The sequence below is a fragment of the Euprymna scolopes genome, chromosome 43 (genome assembly GCF_053919585.1).
Source record: "Euprymna scolopes isolate OS-2025 chromosome 43, ASM5391958v1, whole genome shotgun sequence".
NCBI lineage: Eukaryota > Metazoa > Mollusca > Cephalopoda > Sepiida > Sepiolidae > Euprymna > Euprymna scolopes.
The window spans coordinates 48,209,529-48,228,487 of record NC_136524.1 but is presented as its reverse complement, the minus strand read 5'-3'; the positions used below and the strand labels follow the sequence as shown (position 1 = coordinate 48,228,487).

General features: G+C 35.7%; 1 protein-coding gene across 1 annotated transcript in view; it reads right to left on the bottom strand.

Moving 5' to 3' along the window:
• The window catches only part of LOC145268325 (protein amnionless-like), a 183,693-nt gene that overhangs the window by 74,496 nt on the left and 90,238 nt on the right, over positions 1-18,959 (bottom strand). The window contains exons 4-5 of the mRNA XM_080123816.1: positions 14,456-14,679; positions 6,603-6,761 (exon numbers count right to left, since the gene is read on the bottom strand). Of these exons, the coding sequence (XP_079979942.1) occupies positions 6,603-6,761; positions 14,456-14,679 (383 nt within the window). The remainder of the gene's footprint in view (positions 1-6,602; positions 6,762-14,455; positions 14,680-18,959) is intronic.

Here is an 18,959-nt window from a genome sequence, read left to right as displayed (position 1 = left end):
TCTATCTAGTCATGGCTAATGGAACAGCTACTCCCATGAAGTAAATAAAGAATTCCGCTCCAAATTCCATCCAAATTCCCGAGTTCAACAGAAACACTCCCGAATTCAACAAGATACACCTGAAGAAGGTCGGAGGTTACATCAACCAAAACGTTGTGAAAATAACACTCAAGATGAGAACAGTAGTCTGAAGAATCCAAATAATACGAATTATCAATCATTATCTCAAAAGATACACCTGAAGAAGGTCGGAGGTTACATCGACCAAAACGTTGTGAAAATAACACTCAAGGTGAGAACAGTAGTCTGAAGAATCCAAATAATACGAATTATCAATCATTATCTAAAAAGATACACCTGAAGAAGGTCGGAGGTTACATCGACCAAAACGTTGTGAAAATCACACTCAAGATGAGAACAGTAGTCTGAAGAATCCAAATAATACGAATTATTAATCATTATCTCAAAAGATACACCTGAAGAAGGTCGGAGGTTACATCGACCAAAACGTTGTGAAAATAACACTCAAGATGAAAACAGTAGTCTGAAGAATCCAAATAATACGAATTATCAATCATTATCTCAAAAGATACACCTGAAGAAGGTCGGAGGTTACATCGACCAAAACGTTGTGAAAATAACACTCAAGATGAAAACAGTAGTCTGAAGAATCCAAATAATACGAATTATTAATCATTATCTCAAAAGATACACCTGAAGAAGGTCGGAGGTTACATCGAGCAAAACGTTGTGAAAATAACACTCAAGATGAAAACAGTAGTCTGAAGAATCCAAATAATACGAATTATTAATCATTATCTCAAAAGATACACCTGAAGAAGGTCGGGGGTTACATTGACCAAAACATTGTGAAAATAACACTCAAGATGAGAACAGTAGTCTGAAGAATCCAAATAATACGAATTATCAATCATTATCTCAAAAGATACACCTGAAGAAGGTCGGAGGTTACATCGAGCAAAACGTTGTGAAAATAACACTCAAGATGAGAACAGTAGTCTGAAGAATCCAAATAATACAAATTATCAATCATTATCTCAAAAGATACACCTGAAGAAGGTCGGAGGTTACATCGAGCAAAACGTTGTGAAAATAACACTCAAGATGAGAACAGTAGTCTGAAGAATCTAAATAATACGAATTATCAATCATTATCTAAAAAGATACACCTGAAGAAGGTCGGAGGTTACATCGACCAAAACGTTGTGAAAATAACACTCAAGATGAGAACAGTAATCTGAAGAATCCAAATAATACAAATTATCAATCATTATCTCAAAAGATACACCTGAAGAAGGTCGGAGGTTACATCGACCAAAACGTTGTGAAAATAACACTCAACATGAGAACAGTAGTCTGAAGAATCCAAATAATACAAATTATCAATCATTATCTTAAAAGATACACCTGAAGAAGGTCGGAGGTTACATCGACCAAAACGTTGTAAAAATAACACTCAAGATGAGAACAGTAGTCTGAAGAATCCAAATAATACAAATTATCAATCATTATCTTAAAAGATACACCTGAAGAAGGTCGGAGGTTACATCGACCAAAACGTTGTAAAAATAACACTCAAGATGAGAACAGTAGTCTGAAGAATCCAAATAATACAAATTATCAATCATTATCTCAAAAGATACACCTGAAGAAGGTCGGAGGTTACATCGAGCAAAACGTTGTGAAAATAACACTCAAGATTAGAACAGTAGTCTGAAGAATCCAAATAATACGAATTATCAATCATTATCTCAAAAGATACACCTGAAGAAGGTCGGAGGTTACATCGACCAAAACGTTGTGAAAATAACACTCAAGATGAGAACAGTAGTCTGAAGAATCCAAATAATACGAATTATCAATCATTATCTCAAAAGATACACCTGAAGAAGGTCGGAGGTTACATCGACCAAAACGTTGTGAAAATAACACTCAAGATGAGAACAGTAGTCTGAAGAATCCAAATAATACGAATTATCAATCATTATCTAAAAAGATACACCTGAAGAAGGTCGGAGGTTACATCGACCAAAACATTGTGAAAATAACACTCAAGATGAGAACAGTAATCTGAAGAATCCAAATAATACGAATTATCAATCATTATCTCAAAAGATACACCTGAAGAAGGTCGGAGGTTACATCGACCAAAACGTTGTGAAAATAACACTCAAGATGAGAACAGTAGTCTGAAGAATCCAAATAATACGAATTATCAATCATTATCTAAAAAGATACACCTGAGGACAGTCGGAGGTTACATCGACCAAAACGTTGTGAAAATAACACTCAAGATGAGAACAGTAGTCTGAAGAATCCAAATAATACAAATTATCAATCATTATCTCAAAAGATACACCTGAAGAAGGTCTGAGGTTACATCGACCAAAACGTTGTGAAAATAACAGTCAAGATGAGAACAGTAGTCTGAAGAATCCAAATAATACGAATTATCAATCATTATCTCAAAAGATACACTTGAAGAAGGTCGGAGGTTACATCGACCAAAACATTGTGAAAATAACACTCAAGATGAGAACAGTAGTCTGAAGAATCCAAATAATACGAATTATCAATCATTATCTCAAAAGATACACCTGAAGAAGGTCGGAGGTTACATCGACCAAAACGTTGTGAAAATAACACTCAAGATGAGAACAGTAGTCTGAAGAATCCAAATAATACGAATTATCAATCATTATCTCAAAAGATACACCTGAAGAAGGTCGGAGGTTACATCGACCAAAACATTGTGAAAATAACACTCAAGATGAGAACAGTAGTCTGAAGAATCCAAATAATACGAATTATCAATCATTATCTCAAAAGATACACCTGAAGAAGGTCGGAGGTTACATCGACCAAAACGTTGTGAAAATAACACTCAAGATGAGAACAGTAGTCTGAAGAATCCAAATAATACGAATTATCAATCATTATCTCAAAAGATACACCTGAAGAAGGTCGGAGGTTACATCGACCAAAACGTTGTGAAAATAACACTCAAGATGAGAACAGTAGTCTGAAGAATCCAAATAATACGAATTATCAATCATTATCTCAAAAGATACACCTGAAGAAGGTCGGAGGTTACATCGACCAAAACGTTGTGAAAATAACACTCAAGATGAGAACAGTAGTCTGAAGAATCCAAATAATACGAATTATCAATCATTATCTCATAACTAATCCTCATCTCAAAAATTCAGAAACGTCATATAATCAGGCAGATCAAAGAAATGATAAGAACATTCACATATTGCATGGACGATAGGAATCAACAACTAGCAGAACCATTAATGCATCATGAAATACCCATTATGGATCAAAGTAGCAACAGACATTTTCCATCTTAACAATAGCAAGAAGGATAGACAAAGATGTTTCGATTAAAACTTTTATTTCGGATGGGTTAGTGAGGTTGGTATTGTCCTCTGTTAATTGTCAGGATGTGCCACTGTCTGCCGAGTCGAGAGAAGTAGCCGGTTTAACGTAGATAGCAATCCTTGTTTCCGGAGTTGTTGATCGTATTGTTGATTGCTGGTGATGATGTGGCGATAGTGGTAACGTTGCTGCTTGGAAAAGAAGGTGATGGTCGCGACGGTGCTGCTGCTGATTGTTGCGGTGATGTTGATGAGGATGACTGTGCTCCTCGAGGCATGGGTACACACTGCTGCTACTGTTGGTACTGGGTTGAATTTATACTTCGCATGCAGACGTAAGTTAAGACATGAGAGCCTTGGGTGGTAGGGAGTTGTTTTTTTTTTTTTTTTATCTCAGATTTTGTTTGTTTCTGTATCTTGACTTACGGTAACGAGTTATCTGCTTAGGAGGCATGTTCACTTATCTGTTTCGGATTAATGCTGATGAATTTGTGGATATATTCAAGTAAAATTATACTCCCATAGTGTTAATTATTTGTGCCAATACACATCCTGAGAGACCCCTGAACTGTGCTGTTCACACTTCAGATTTGCTTGCTTTTAAGCCGGATAATCCTTTCTGGTATTCTTCCTGCTAAAATGAACTGTGACTAATACAGATGACATGGACACAGGAAAACAAACAGTTTTTGACACCCTCGTGTGTGTTAAATGTCTAATTAGTTTATATCGACGAACAAGGTTCCTTTCCAGTGCTGCCATTGCTGACACTATCGCTCCTCCTGCTAATTCTGTATTTTGTTGGTATTGCTATTTATGTTTTGCACATTGTAAATCTGGAAAGATTTACAATATAACAATGCTCCCAGATCTTAATCTGATTTTCATAACAAAGTCCTCTTGTTCTTCTCGCTGGGATTTTCCTGTTTTGTCAACTTGTGAGGATGGTGCACGATTCTCATCTGAGTTATGTGCAGGCTGTTGTTCGTAGTTGTTGCATGAGGTGTGGTGAGCACGGAGCCAAACATTGGATATGTACGTGGTGGATCTAGGCTGTGATGCCATTTTGTACTTGACACATCATGTTGTTTGCCATTGCGAAGTCTCCTACCCAGGGTAGGTGAGATGATTGGGCTGTAGTTGATTGTGGCTGATGGAGTAGAACTTTGCTTCCTACTTAGAGCAGGTTCTCGTAGGTGAACTGAGTTGCATCGTTCTCTATTATGGTTAGCTTTGATATTAGCCAGGGTGATACGGTGGTGAATCTGTCTTAGCAGGGCGTTGATTTTTTTTTTTTTTTTTTTACATGGAGGTCACCACCTATCAAGGCCTGGAAGCCACTCGGGAATAAGGGTTATTGTGTGTACTGTAATCAATGGGATAGTATCGTAGTAATCTTTAGTATTGGAGATTTGATAAGTGTCTTACTTAAGGGGCGATTCATCACGAATTTGTTTATGTTGGACTTGAAGACATCCAAGTTGAAGTCAGGTGGGAAACAGGCAAACGGAAGAGAGTTCCATAGGCATGCAGTTCTAAGAAAGAAGCTTTGTTCATGGAATCTACGTTTTGATTTAGACACGGATAAAGAATGGAGAAAATTACTGACAGTGGTTTCAGCTAGACGGGTGTTTTTCATGAAAGATTGGCGAAGGGGGACCAGAGATTGAAGCTCAGATGAGCACTTGCCATGGAAATAACGATAAAACAAAGACAGGCTCACAACTTCTCTTCTGTGGGAGAGAGGTTGCAGGGAAGAGAAAAGGGCATCCCCACTAAGCCATGAAGTCTATTTTGTACTCTGTCAACGTAGGATAGGCTGTTTTTAGCAGCTCCAGCCCAGATGTGGCAGCAGTACTCCATCCTTGGACGTACCTGGCTCTTATACATTATTGGCTTTTGCATGCCATATGCTCTCCTATCGTTTCTCCTGAGTATTTTATATGGAGTGTTAGTAGAATGATATTGGAGTGTGTAGAGTTGAATGTAATAAGCAAAGAAGAAAGCACCCACGTGTGTGTGCATTATGTGGTTATGCGACTTACCTTCAGATGGAATCTGAGAGAGAGACAGAGAGAGAGAGAGAGAGAGAGAGAGAGAGAGAGAGAGAGAGAGAGAGAGAGAGATTAAAGATGGCGGCCATGAATTTTTAAGGTGTAGTCTTGTAGAATCACACGAGATCTCATCGTCCACTGCACACATATGCAAACGGAATGGAGTCAATTTTCTAATAAAATGCCTGTTGGCAGAGGTGGTGGGGAGAACGCGTGCTGGAAGTTGAGAGAGAAAGTTGGCAGTGACGAAATTCTAGCTGAACTTTTGCTTGTTTTATATATATATATATATACATATATATATATATATATATATATATATATTTGTTTTGCTGTTTACCAGCTCATTTAACTGCAGAGTGACGATCAATGGTGGCATAATGCAGGGGGATACCAGTGGCCTTGTTGGTTGTGACATTCATAGATGAAACAATGGATTTGAGAACATCTGTCCATTTACAGTTTCTGTCCTTGCAAAATGCATAAAGGACATTCTTCATCGTTTGGTGTTGTCTCTCGATGTTTCCTAAGCTTTACAGACACTAAGGGTAGTAGAGTTCTTGTATAATAGATATCTGATCGCAGAATTGGCGGTAGATTTCACCTGTGAAGTGCATGATTCAGTTGAAGGATAATATGCGTGGGATCATTCTGTGCCAAAGGAAGAACTAGTATGATCCATGGGCATCGTCAATAGCATGGTCTCTTGCACATGGTTTTGAGTTGGGCAGTGTGACAAAGTCTATGAAGCCCTTCACCTGGTCAAAACGATGGACAATCATTATACCACAATTGGTATAGCATGGAAAGCACAATGATAACTGTAAAGCCTCTTGGGGTATTTTGTTCGATTTCCGATTTTTGAGTGATTATTGTCTTTCGAGATGACCGTCTGATGTCAGCTATTTTCTTTTCTTGTTCTAAATTGACACTCGACTTAGTTGTGCTTCTAACTAAATAAACGCTTTTAAAATAAGTTAAAACACCCAAAACTTATCCAGGTAGATATGAAAGTAACTTATCTTGCCTTCCGTGGCATTTAATTATATATTTACTCTTTCCTTCTTTTTTTTTTAACCACCTTTTCATTTTGATGTAACAAAAAAAAAAAAAAAAAAAAAAAAAAATGCCCATATTTTCTTACCGCAGGTTTATAGTTTCCACATTCACAACTGGCTGGATCTCTGCAAGGTCGGCGTTTAATATTCAACCGAGTCCGACTTTCATCGGAGCGATAGGATCTAAAGTACTTTCTACCATATTCCGATGTCATAAATGTTTCAAAGGAATTCGTTGAGTATGTCTACAAGGTAAAAATAAATAAATAAATAAATAAAAATAAAACAATGGCTAAAAATGAAAAAAAAAAGACATAATAATTACAAAACTAGAAATCGGAGAATTATCCAATTTTAATAAACGTCTGTCAGAATTTATTCAATATATATATATATATATATATATATATATATATATATATATATATATATATATATATATATATATATAAAAGATGACGTAAATAGCATAAGACAATTGCAACTACTCTTTTGATTTTTTTTTATTTATGTAATTATGCTCCAACTTTTTTTTCAGTTCTTTTTAAAGTTAATGAGTTATTAGTCTCTTGATGAGTTAGGGTGGAAAATATTCAAAAATGGACATCTTAATTATAAGATTGTTTCTGTGCTACGAAACAAGTGTTGTCAAGAATTGAACATTTTAACATGCTAGAAGATTACATACGGTAAGATGAACAACATCTTGGAATTCGGAATATAAAATTTCTGTCATATATATATATATATATATATATATATATATATATATATATATATATATATATATATATATATATATATATTAAAAACACCACTTTACAAGGAACAGACACTCATATTGTTGCTCATTTTTAAAAATTAAGGCTTTTATTGGTAATAACTTACATAAAATTGTTTTGGCGTAAATGTTGACATATAGGTATATGTATATATATATATATATATATATATATATATATATATATATATATAATAGTTCATTAATTATAATTTTGCACAACTGGCCAATCTCATCAGCACATAGAAAAACAATTTTCTAAAGTTTTCACATTGCATGAACAGGACTGTCTTACTAACATAGCAGGTATTCACATTATCAAAATTTATAATGAAATGCATTCACTCAATGTTTGTATGAGTAAATACGACTTAATTTGTTGCTTATTTTTGACAATGCTTCATTGATATTTTAATTTATTAAAAAAAAAAAATGGGGGGAGGGCGTTGCCCGATCGCAAAATCCGCTTAAATATAATATTTTTATTTATTAAAAAATTGGGACTTGGGTGCCATCTGTTAGAATGGAAACCGAAGGCAAAATTTGCAAACACTAAATGGAGATAGACAGATAGACAGATAGACATAGTGAGTTTTTCCGGTCATGAAATAATAAATAGAAGAAATGGAGGAGGCGTGTTGGTAAGTACACTTTAATTTGAAAAACAAAAACAACACGAAACTTGTAGCAGACGAACTTGCAACAAGCACAGTAGCAGGTTCTTGTAGCTCGAGATTTGGAATCCATTTTCTCCCTGGCTTGACCAATCACAAACCAGCTCTCAATCACGTGACCAAGTACATAAAAGGCGAAACCGCAAACCCTCTTCCTCTCTTTCTGCCTGCTCTGCTCAGCAGCACACATCGCCGGGGGAGCTTCAGCCCCCTCCAAAGTGAGTATAACAAGCCAATATGTCTCTCTTCAAACTTCCACTTATTTCCACTGCAGTACCCACAAGAACATTCTTTATCATGCTACAGAACTGGTCTCATTGATACACTGACCCCCCCCCCCCACTACAACACTACAACATGCAAATACACTGAATACCTTTCCCTTTCTTTCTTTTTTAACCGGCCTCTTTCGTTCCGACGACTACTGGCTACAAACACATGTAAACTGAACTATTCTCTTCTCACCAACCGGCAATATATTACATCTATCTTTACACAAGACCACTTCTTCCTACTAACCCGTTTCTCTATCTTGTACACGCTACTAACGAGGATAACAAATAAAGTTGTTTATTAAATGTTAAAATGAGACTTCTTTTCGTTGTCTTCATTATTAACTAATCATTATTAACTAATCATTATTAACTAAAAAATTGCTGCGTCACAGTGTAAACCGGATGAAAACACGGAAAAAAAAACCACGATTGTTGGGCAATTTAAAAAAGTTTAAAATAAACATTTTTATACTTATCGAGTTAGGATAGGATAGGAAAAAAACTTACTTATCGTGTTATTAAAAAAAAAAAATGATGTGTGCTGGGCTCAAACTCACAAAAGATAAGACCATAAGTGAGCATGTTAGCAATCAGACCAAGGCACCATTAATATTATTGCGTTGCAAATCTATCTATTTAAAAGTGAAAGTTTGAAACGTGCACGTGCATTCACACATGTGCAATTAACAAACTGCATCAAAACCAAGATTTTGACACAACCCCCTTCAAATAAAACAATGTTTCTACATGAAATAATCAAGGATTTTTTCTTTCTAATTGTTCGATATTATTTTTCCAAGAGCTTGTTTTTTTTATCGATACCAGGTATAGCTGTAACGAGGCAGTTAATGAAAGTTTTTAACGAATATATGAACACACACACAGACATTTGCCCTTTATATAATAAATGTTGCTAATGTTTGCTTGACACATCTATAATATAAATCTCACCATCTATATATATAAAAGGCAAAATGTGTGTGACATTTTGTGTATGTCTTGAAAAGGCTTCTTTTGCACGCGCTCCCGGGGTCGTTACTATCGCTTAAAACTGTGTATATAGGTCCTATATCATAATATCTAGGAATTAGGAAAGCGCGTAGCGTATAGATTTATTTACGTCGATTTTTACAAATTTATTGTTATTTTGGCTTCTCGCGTGTTGATTGGGCTTTTTAGTATAAATAAAATGAAACTAAACTCAAGCGGACGTGTTCACGGCAATGCGCCGGGAACAGACGCTTACGCTGCGTGACTTGTATTTGACCTTCTTAATTAGGTCAAATGGAAGTAGCAAAGTTAACGTTTATTACGCACACCTGTTTTTATAGTTATAGTTACATAAATAAATTCAAACACGTCTACACTGTATGTCGCGGTGGCCCGATGGTAACATCGCATGTTTTTTTTTTTCACACATTAATTTCCAACTCAAGGGTACGGGTTCGATTCTCATACTCACCTACCAAAACATTTTTTTATTATTATTTACCCCCCCCCCCCGGAGTTTTGATTTACCTCAAGACACCCGGGCATCGCCGGGTACCCCCTGCTAGTGTCTATATAAATCTATGTACGTATGTATGTATGTATGTATGTATGTATGTATGTCTGCCTAAAACTTTCGACAGAGGTGACGGATTTTCATGGGATTGGTACTGTTTTGAAGGTCGAACCTTTGGACAACAAATATCAAAAAGTTGGCTAAAACATTAATTTCTTCACCCTCAACTGGGCACTTTTCTACAGTGAGGGGGACACTTTTTCGCCGATATTTTTGAAAGTCATCCCCTCTTTTCAATTAATTAGCCTTAATTTAAACTTACGTCACTTCCGGTTTGGCGATGGGCGCAAGAGCAAAAACGCCACATTTTTTTTCCCCATTCTTTTCTTTGCGGTACGGGTTCGAGTCTGCCTCCTACTACCATTAAAAAAAATTTTTTTTTGCTCAACACACATACCTCCAAGCACCCGGGGAACGCCGGGCACCCAGGCTAGTTACATATATGTTGTGCATTAAAAAAGTGAATACGAGTGCATAGATCTGCCATGTTAATAAGAGAGCCCTGTTCATAGGATATGAAACCTTTGTTTTTTCTATGTGCTGATGAGATTGCCCAGATACGCAAAATTATAATTAATGAATTATCATATACTTATATGCCAATATTGGGACAAAACAACTGTACACAAGTTGTTACTAATAAAAAAAACCAACATTAAATTAGTATATAGAGACACTAATTTAATGTTTGTAATATTTTATCACCTTCTATTCTCCTTTTTAATATATAGGATCTCCCGATCACCAAAGATGCAATGTAAAAAACAAAACAATCAAAATAAAGCAAGTGGTGTTGCTTTTGAGCTGTATGTGAAACTAAAATATACCTTCTTTGTCTTCTAGCTAGAATCGAAGGGTAGTATCTGTTCTGTTTAAAAATGGTATAATGATATCGTGGGGTTTCCGTTCATGCTGGGCGTCCATACAATGGAAATATGTCACGGACCGTAATAACCAGACGTATTCTGAAACTACATTAACCAGATTACTTAGTTTTAACAAAAGGGCTACAATGATATTGCAAGGTTTCCATTCATATTGAGTGTCTACAGAATGCACAGCAACGATATATTACATATGAAAGATGTCACGGTGGAATTACCACAGGTCCCGCTAGTCTTTATAATTCGTGTAAACTTTCTTCAAATTAGATCCAAAAATTCAAAACCTTAGCATGCAGAGCTATCTCCACTTTTTTCCTGCCAAAATATGGCGACTTTTGTACCTGATGAAGGTCGGAGGTTACATCGACCGAAATGTGGTGCAGCTAACATTCAAGATTAGAACAATTGTCTGATTAATCTAAACAATACAAACATTCATACCTCACCTAAAAAATTTAGAACTGTAGTGTTAAGACGTTTACTGAAAAGTAACCCCTTTCCTGCTCTCTCCCCCACTCACTTTTCTACCTCCCCTCTATTTTTGTTTTTACTTAATTTCTATTGCCTTTTCCTTTTCAAATAACACAAAGGTTTTTTTATTAAATGAATTCCGTCCGAATGGATCAGAGGGGATTGCAAATTGCATTGTTATGATGACTGAACTTATGCAGCTATGACCTGAAAGTTTCATCTTTCTGTTGCAAATATTGACGATGTAAGACTCTAAAAAAGTCTGTCATGGACGTGCGTCAGAAGCTGAGATGTGCTATTGAATTCCTGGCAAATGTGCATTAAGAATGGTGGTGACTATGTAGAAAAATAAATTATGAAGCACAAAAGGTTGCTCGTTTTAATAGTACCACTCCTGACTTCGTAGCTCTTTAACTTTTTCAGTGAAAAAATAGGAGGCATTACTTTTGGAACAACCGTTGTACTAGCAGAAAAACCCGACGTTGCTCAGGATTGAATGTTCCACACTTTCAATACTTATTGTCATTGAAATCTGTGAAATCGCCTATTTTTCAATCAAATCAATGGATTGTCTGCTCCAGTCATGGATCCATGGTGGTGCACCAGGGAGAAGCTTCACATGCCTCTCTTCAGTGACTTAGTCACAGTGCATTGTAGTCTACATTGCACTGTAGAGAACCTGCTGTTGATTTTATAAAAAATATTTTTATATATAATAGTTTGAATAAAAGTTTAAAATGTAGAAGTCAAATATCATGGGTCATTTCTGCTCTAAACAGAAACATTCATTTTGAACACGCCCTTGTCTTATCAAAGAACCTACTGTCGATTTTATACACCGGCCTCATTTATTTGTGTGGTGATAAAACTTCTTAAATGCATTTGTGATGTTGGACTGTATAAGGGTGTTCTTGAATTGAAAGCCATGTTTAATTTCAGAAGAGTTTTTGATGGGTAGGTATTCTGTCCAATTCATCAAGATGAAGACTTTTCAGTGGGTAGCTGTTCTATACAGGTCCTGGACTTTATAATTTTGCAGGCAAAGAGCAAAAGATCCTTCTTGTGTTGACACAAAAAAATTATGTGCTGGAATGCTAAAAGATTTAATAATTCAGTAATTCTTATTTCTGATTGGTTGAGAACAGAGCGTAGCTTAATTTGATTCGTCACTTCCTATCGGCAGCGTTTATAAATAGGATCTCCCAACTTTCAGGAATCATATAGCTCTATTATACATAAAAAATATTGCAATAGCTGTTAACTTTGATCAAAATCGGATTGTTCCTTTTTCAATCAGATTTTTTCAATTATGGATTTCCAATACTTTTCAGAGCCATTCTGGTACAAAGCCTATTTAAGAACACTCCCAAGCACATAAAGTACATTTGTGTGAAATGAAAAAAAAATCGGCCTAGCCGTTTTGGAGTTCATGAGGACCCCCCCCCGCCTCCACACACACACACACACACACACATAAAGTGCCTTTTATATATAAGTAAAGATATGAAAGAAATATATGGTTAGGGATAGGGTTAAGAAAGAAGTATATAAAAATGCATTCCTCGTACAAAGTTAATATAAACATATATATATATTTTTTTAATCAGAATGCTGTGCACTCCTTGCTGATAGATTCTTCCCTGTGGTCGACTGCTAATGACAGAAGCTCTTTCAACTTATTCCATTCATTCCAAACTTTGACCCCTAAAACTAGCACCAGTTTCTCCCTGTGTTCCAAAGGTATTACCAAGTTAACAAAACTTTTTGGCAACTTCAACAGCTTCCCTATCACAACATACTTTGTCCGCATCTGAGTTCTCATCGATCTCCATCGTCTTACACTTTTTTTCCCAAACAGATTGATTATCCTTTATCGATCTATCAATAATTCCACAGCGCTTACCCAAATGCTTACAAGTAGTACAAGAAAGTGAATTGCTCAAAGACATGCAAATAGTTATTATAGTATATATTTTTTTATTTATGCGGATTCCAGTTCACAGTGTTATCATAGATAAGCGTCTTACTATAAAGTCATAGGGCTAGGGTTAGAGTTAAAACAACAAAAAAATAGTATGAATCGATACAAAGTACAGCAGAACCCCGGGATACGGCATTAATCCGTTCCAGGGTTGGGATCGGAAGGTGAAATCACTGTATGGTAGGGCCTAAGCAAAAATTTTTATTACATATTAAAAATTAGTAACAAAATACAGTACAGTATATAATACACATGTATATAATTAAATAACATTATAGATAACACTGTAAGATGGAGCAAATGCCATAACTGAGGGCTGGAAAAACATCGGATTCCACATTGTAACCTGAAAAAATGTATCCCGGGACCACCGTATCCTGGAGCCACTGTATCCTAGAGTTCTACTGTAGTATTAAGAAGTTTAATGAGAAGTAACCCCTCTTCCGTCCCCTCCTCTATTCACTTTTTTCTACCGGCCTCTATTTTGTTTCTTTTTGCTTTTATTTGATTTCCATTGTCTTTTCCTTCTCAAATAACACAAAGATTTTGTATTAAATGAATTCCGCACGAATGGATCAGAGGGTACTGCAAATTGTATTGTTATCATGACTGAACTTGTGCATTCATAACCTGAAAGTTTCATCTCTCTGTTGCAAGTATTGATAGTGTGAGACTTTAAGAAAGCAACCCCCCGCAATGTAATGCTAAGAACAATATGAATCGTTTACCTTTAAGAAACTGGGTGAGACGTTTGATTAAAATGCATCATGTTGTTATGTCACTGGGGTGCTACATTTATATATTGTCCGTTTAAAGATATAAAATTAGCTTTTTGTCTTTGTTATAACAGCAACATTTTGTCCACACTGCTATATGGAAATGAAACTTGGCAACTCAAAATCAACCAAGAGAAGAAATTTGATGCATTTAATTCCAAATGTCGTAGAAGGAATCTAGGAATCAAATGGAGTGATTAAACTACCAACCAAGAATTCAGAGATCGCACTAACCCACAGGTAGTATTGTAAGTAATCTGTAAACGACGTCTAGGCTGGCTCGGACATACCTTAACATTGGTCCCAGAGAGAATTGTAAATCAAATGTTCCAATGGACTTCTGATGGAAAAAGAAGACGAACAAAAATGAATTGGAAACAGACAATCGAGAGAGATTTGATTGCAACAGGAAGAAACTGGAAGGACGCTTTAAATCTACCTTCAGATAGAAAACGATGGTATACTTTGACTCTCATGCATCGCAAGATGTTGGAATTCCTAAGCCTAAGTTTGGTTATAAGCATTTTACTTACTTTTCCAAGGAATCTCATAGAATTGATTGTCAGCTCCATGTTAGTACCAAAGTCGATGAAATAGCTGTTTCCTGCTGGAAAGATCACATCATCACTAATGCAAGGGATTCTTTCGGAGTCCAAAAGAGGAATATCATTCTTACACGGACCATCTATTGAATCAACCAAGCACCAGTTTGCAGGATCAACCCATTCACGAGCATACGTTGCATTGAATTCCACCGCTGTGAAAATTAATAATAAAATTTATAATGAAATTAATGATAGAATTGAATACTTATTCATCATTTTTTTTTTATTTATTCATCATTATTGGTTATTTTTATTTATTTATACCTTAATCGGTGAAAACACCAAAGAAGACAAATTAATAATTAAAGACACAATCCCATTTCAATATCCAAACTTTTTTAATTAAAGGATTGCACCTCCTTTTTCTCCTCTTTCTAGTGAGGTCCCTGACTTTGACCATTCCTGGGTTCCAAGTGATCACTTGGTACCTACTTTTTTTTTTCTACAAAGGAGTCACCATTTATCAATGCCTGGAGGCCACTCGAGGATAAGGGTTAATGAGTGTACAGTGGTCAATGGGACAATATCGTAGTAATCGTAAGTAGTGGAAATTTGGTAAATTGGATTACTTAAGGAGATAGCTCATCAAGAACTTGTTTACATTGGACTTGAAGACGATCATCTTACAATCAGCTGGAAAGCAGGAAAACGGAAGAGAGTCCACAGGCATGCAGTTCTAAGAAAGAAGCTTTGTTTATGGAATCTACGTTTAGGTTTAGGTTTAAAGAGTGTGGGGAAATTATTGATAGTGGTTTCAGCTAACAAGTGTTTTGCGTGAAAGTTTGGTGAGAGGACACTATAGATTGGAGCTCAGACAAGCATTTGCCATGAAAATAATGATAAAGCAGAGAGAGGCGCGCAACGTCTCTTCTGTAGGAAAGAGGTTGCAGGGAAGAGAAAAGGGCATCTCCCACTAGGCTACAAAGTCTATTTTGAACTCTATCAAGGTAGGATAAGGTGCTTCTAGCAGCTCCTACCCAGATGTGGCAACAGTACTCCATCTTTGGACGTACTTGGCTTTTATACAGGTAGAGAATTGCATCAGCAGTGGGACATCAATTTGCAAAAATTTTGCCGTCTTGATGTAAATGGCAGTTCTACCTGATTGCTATGACAACAGAATATTTTTATGATTGTTCTGACTCTCGAATATATATCCGACAAAGTTAGGCACAGTTACTCAACCGAGAACCACATGACTCTATATAAAAACATATAAGATATTAACGGATGCACACTCGAGAGTCAAAACAATGAACAGAATATGCTGTTGTCCTAGCTCTAATAAATCACTAACCGAAATAGGACAATCCAATATATAACAATAACGCATTATTGAGCTATCTTAGTGAGAACTTTCTCTTTTTTATTTATATGTCATTACTAGGGCTATGACAACAGCACATTCTTAGCGTTGTTTTGACTCTCGAGTATATATCCGACACAGTTAGACACAGTTAATCAACCGAGAACCACATCATTCTATATAGAAGCATATAAGATATCAACAGATACACACTCAAGAGTCAAAACAATGAAAAGAATATGCTGTTGTCCTAGCCCTACTGATTACCACTCACTCCACTTTTGGCTGAATAAATGTCTGCCGTTGGTCATCAGAGTTATATCACTGAGGAGCAGTGGCCATTTTTATTCAAGAAAAATAAATAACAATTCAACATTTGTTCTTTTTTTGTATGAAAATAATCATTTGAATAAATGTTACAATGTTGAGTTGGGGAAGAAAAATGTATAATTGTTCTTTCTATCTTAAATGTTTTGTTTTTTTTGGTGGAGGGGGCATTGGCTTCTTAAATTTTTAAATTGTCAGCTGACCACTGTGACCCTAGCTGCAAACAATCACGACAGGATCATAAGCCACACCTGTTATTCGAATATCTATATTTCCTGTGAAATAATTATATTTATCTTTCTTTGCTATATTTAATTAATTTGTAGGTTTCTATTTTTCACTTTACAATTTCTTGACAATATCGTCACATGTAAGAATATATACTAACAAAGCCGCCCAACATTGCCCGGGGTATTAATATATCATTATAAGATTACTTTAATTTTTTTTTTTATAATGAGTCACCACTTATAAAGGTAAAAAAATAATGAAATGGATAGATTGACAATTGAATGATGAAAAATATTATGAGAGGATCAAAAATCTCTTCACACAATGCCAGAATTATATGCAAATCGATTTTTTTTGTTTGTTATAACTTCCGATAGATTTTAATAAAAATTAGTGAAAAATTATAAATTTAAGACGAAAAATATTCATTCTCAATCAAAAATAATAAATTCTTAGAGAAAAATCATAAATTTCATACACTGAAATTATATGCAAATTAATTTTTTGTTCTAACAGGCACATATGCAGAGCTAAAATTCTAACGCAAGTCACCAAGATGGCTGCCGTTTGTTTACTATTGCCCAGATTAGCTTAGAATTTCTGTACTTATTCAAATGAAAGACCGTAGGCTTGATAAAAGGGAGTTAAATGGCTAAAGGCCAGTCAGCTGGTAAAATGAAAGAAACACACATTAGCAACAATGAAGGAACTGAGGAGTATACTGTTCATCTCCTTCCTCCCAGTCCATGATAGTTTCTGGTTCAAAAGCAAGAGTACTCAGGGTTCATTCCCTCAGACCAGAGTTGTTGAAGGGATGTAAGTTCTTCAGAGCTCGGGACGTCTTCGTCACCACCGGTGATCTATCAGTCATTCCCTCATCCAGACATGTCATATCAGAAACATCAGAGTCAGGTTGCGGATCATGTGTTGGTGTGGACTCACTTTGAGTAGTGGCGCCAGTGATCGGTGGATCAGGATGGGGAGCATGAACAGGAAAGGAAGCAGAAACTGGCAAAGTATGAACTGTGACCATATCACCAGCTGACGGAAAGAACTGATGATTTGGTAATCACATTTGATGGCATCAGTCTTAGAAAGCACCCATTCTGCAATGTGGTTCAACCTGATTGAAAAATCTTCATATGATATTGGCGGTTTGGTAGCACCTCAACAATACGGCTGCCAAGCATCGTATGTCCCGCATTTGAATTGTTGTCATATAACATGCCAAGTTTCACTAATTTTTTATTAAAAACTATCGAATGACAGCCACTTTCAACTAATCTGTAGAACACAATACAATAGGGCTGCTTCCCAGCTGACTACGACATAGTCGTTTTCAAGTCCAATGGAAATAAATCCTTGTTGAGCCGCCCTCTTAAATAATTAAGCCCTACACTTAAGTTTCACCATTACTGTTCATCATGGAGTTGTTTCATCGTTTACCTAAGACTTATCAATCCTTATCCTAGAGTGGCCTTTTAGCCTTAATAATTGGTGACCCATCGCTAGTCTGTGATACAACCCTTTGATATGTCAAGGGTTATTACTAGTGTTTGACAATTTATTAGAATCAGAACAGATAACACTTTTGTGAGTATTGGAATCGATATCGGAATCCAAAAAATATTAGTGCCTAATTTCCAATGCCAAAAACGATTCTTTTAATTGTTCATTTTTTTTTTTGGCTTTATTTTGTTTAAAACTTAAATTCCCATTGCTGGTACTAAAGATGAGATGATAAAATATTTATTGATTTTAAACTGCCAGTAATATTAAAATCTATAGATTACGTTAAAAGTCTATGTTTAACATTTATTAAAATATATGCAAATATTGCATGAGTTTTAAAGGTAATCTGAAAAGAAAATAATAATATTAAAAAAATCTACAAATATATAATAAGATATTTTAAAAGCATACGCATTGAAATAATAATTGTATTGGAATCGGGGATTTAAAAATAAAATCGGTAATTGTTGTAACAAATATGTGTAAGGAAAAATTCAAGATGGCGCCCGACTCTCTCTTTAACACGGCAAGTTCAGGAAAAGATGTTATAAATGTTGCAGCAATTCAATAACCATTATACACCGGTTCTGCACGGAATCCAACAACGGTAAAATATCCTCACACGGCACGAGAAGCAACAGCCACACGATTCCCCGGCCAACTCAATCGTCGCTCTCCCACGTACCCACACAACACGCAAACACGCGGGCGCTTATCTCCTGGATGCACGTTACAATTGTATTGTTTGCAAAAGTATATGCGCATATTACATGGATTTTTACAATAATCTGAAAAGAAAGTAACTTAAAAAAAAAAAAGAAGAACTCTGCAACTATATATTAAGTTATTTTAAAAGAATGCGAATCGGAATCGGTAATTGTATTGGAATTGGGAATCTAAAAAAAAAAATTGGTAATTGTATTGGATCCGGAAAAAATATATTGGAATCGCCCCATCACTAGTGATTAGCTTAGAAACAAAGCCGCGATCGTGATTCTCTGATCCAAAGTGCTTTACAGTTAGAGCATCATTGGTTGATCTTATAACGTATACGTA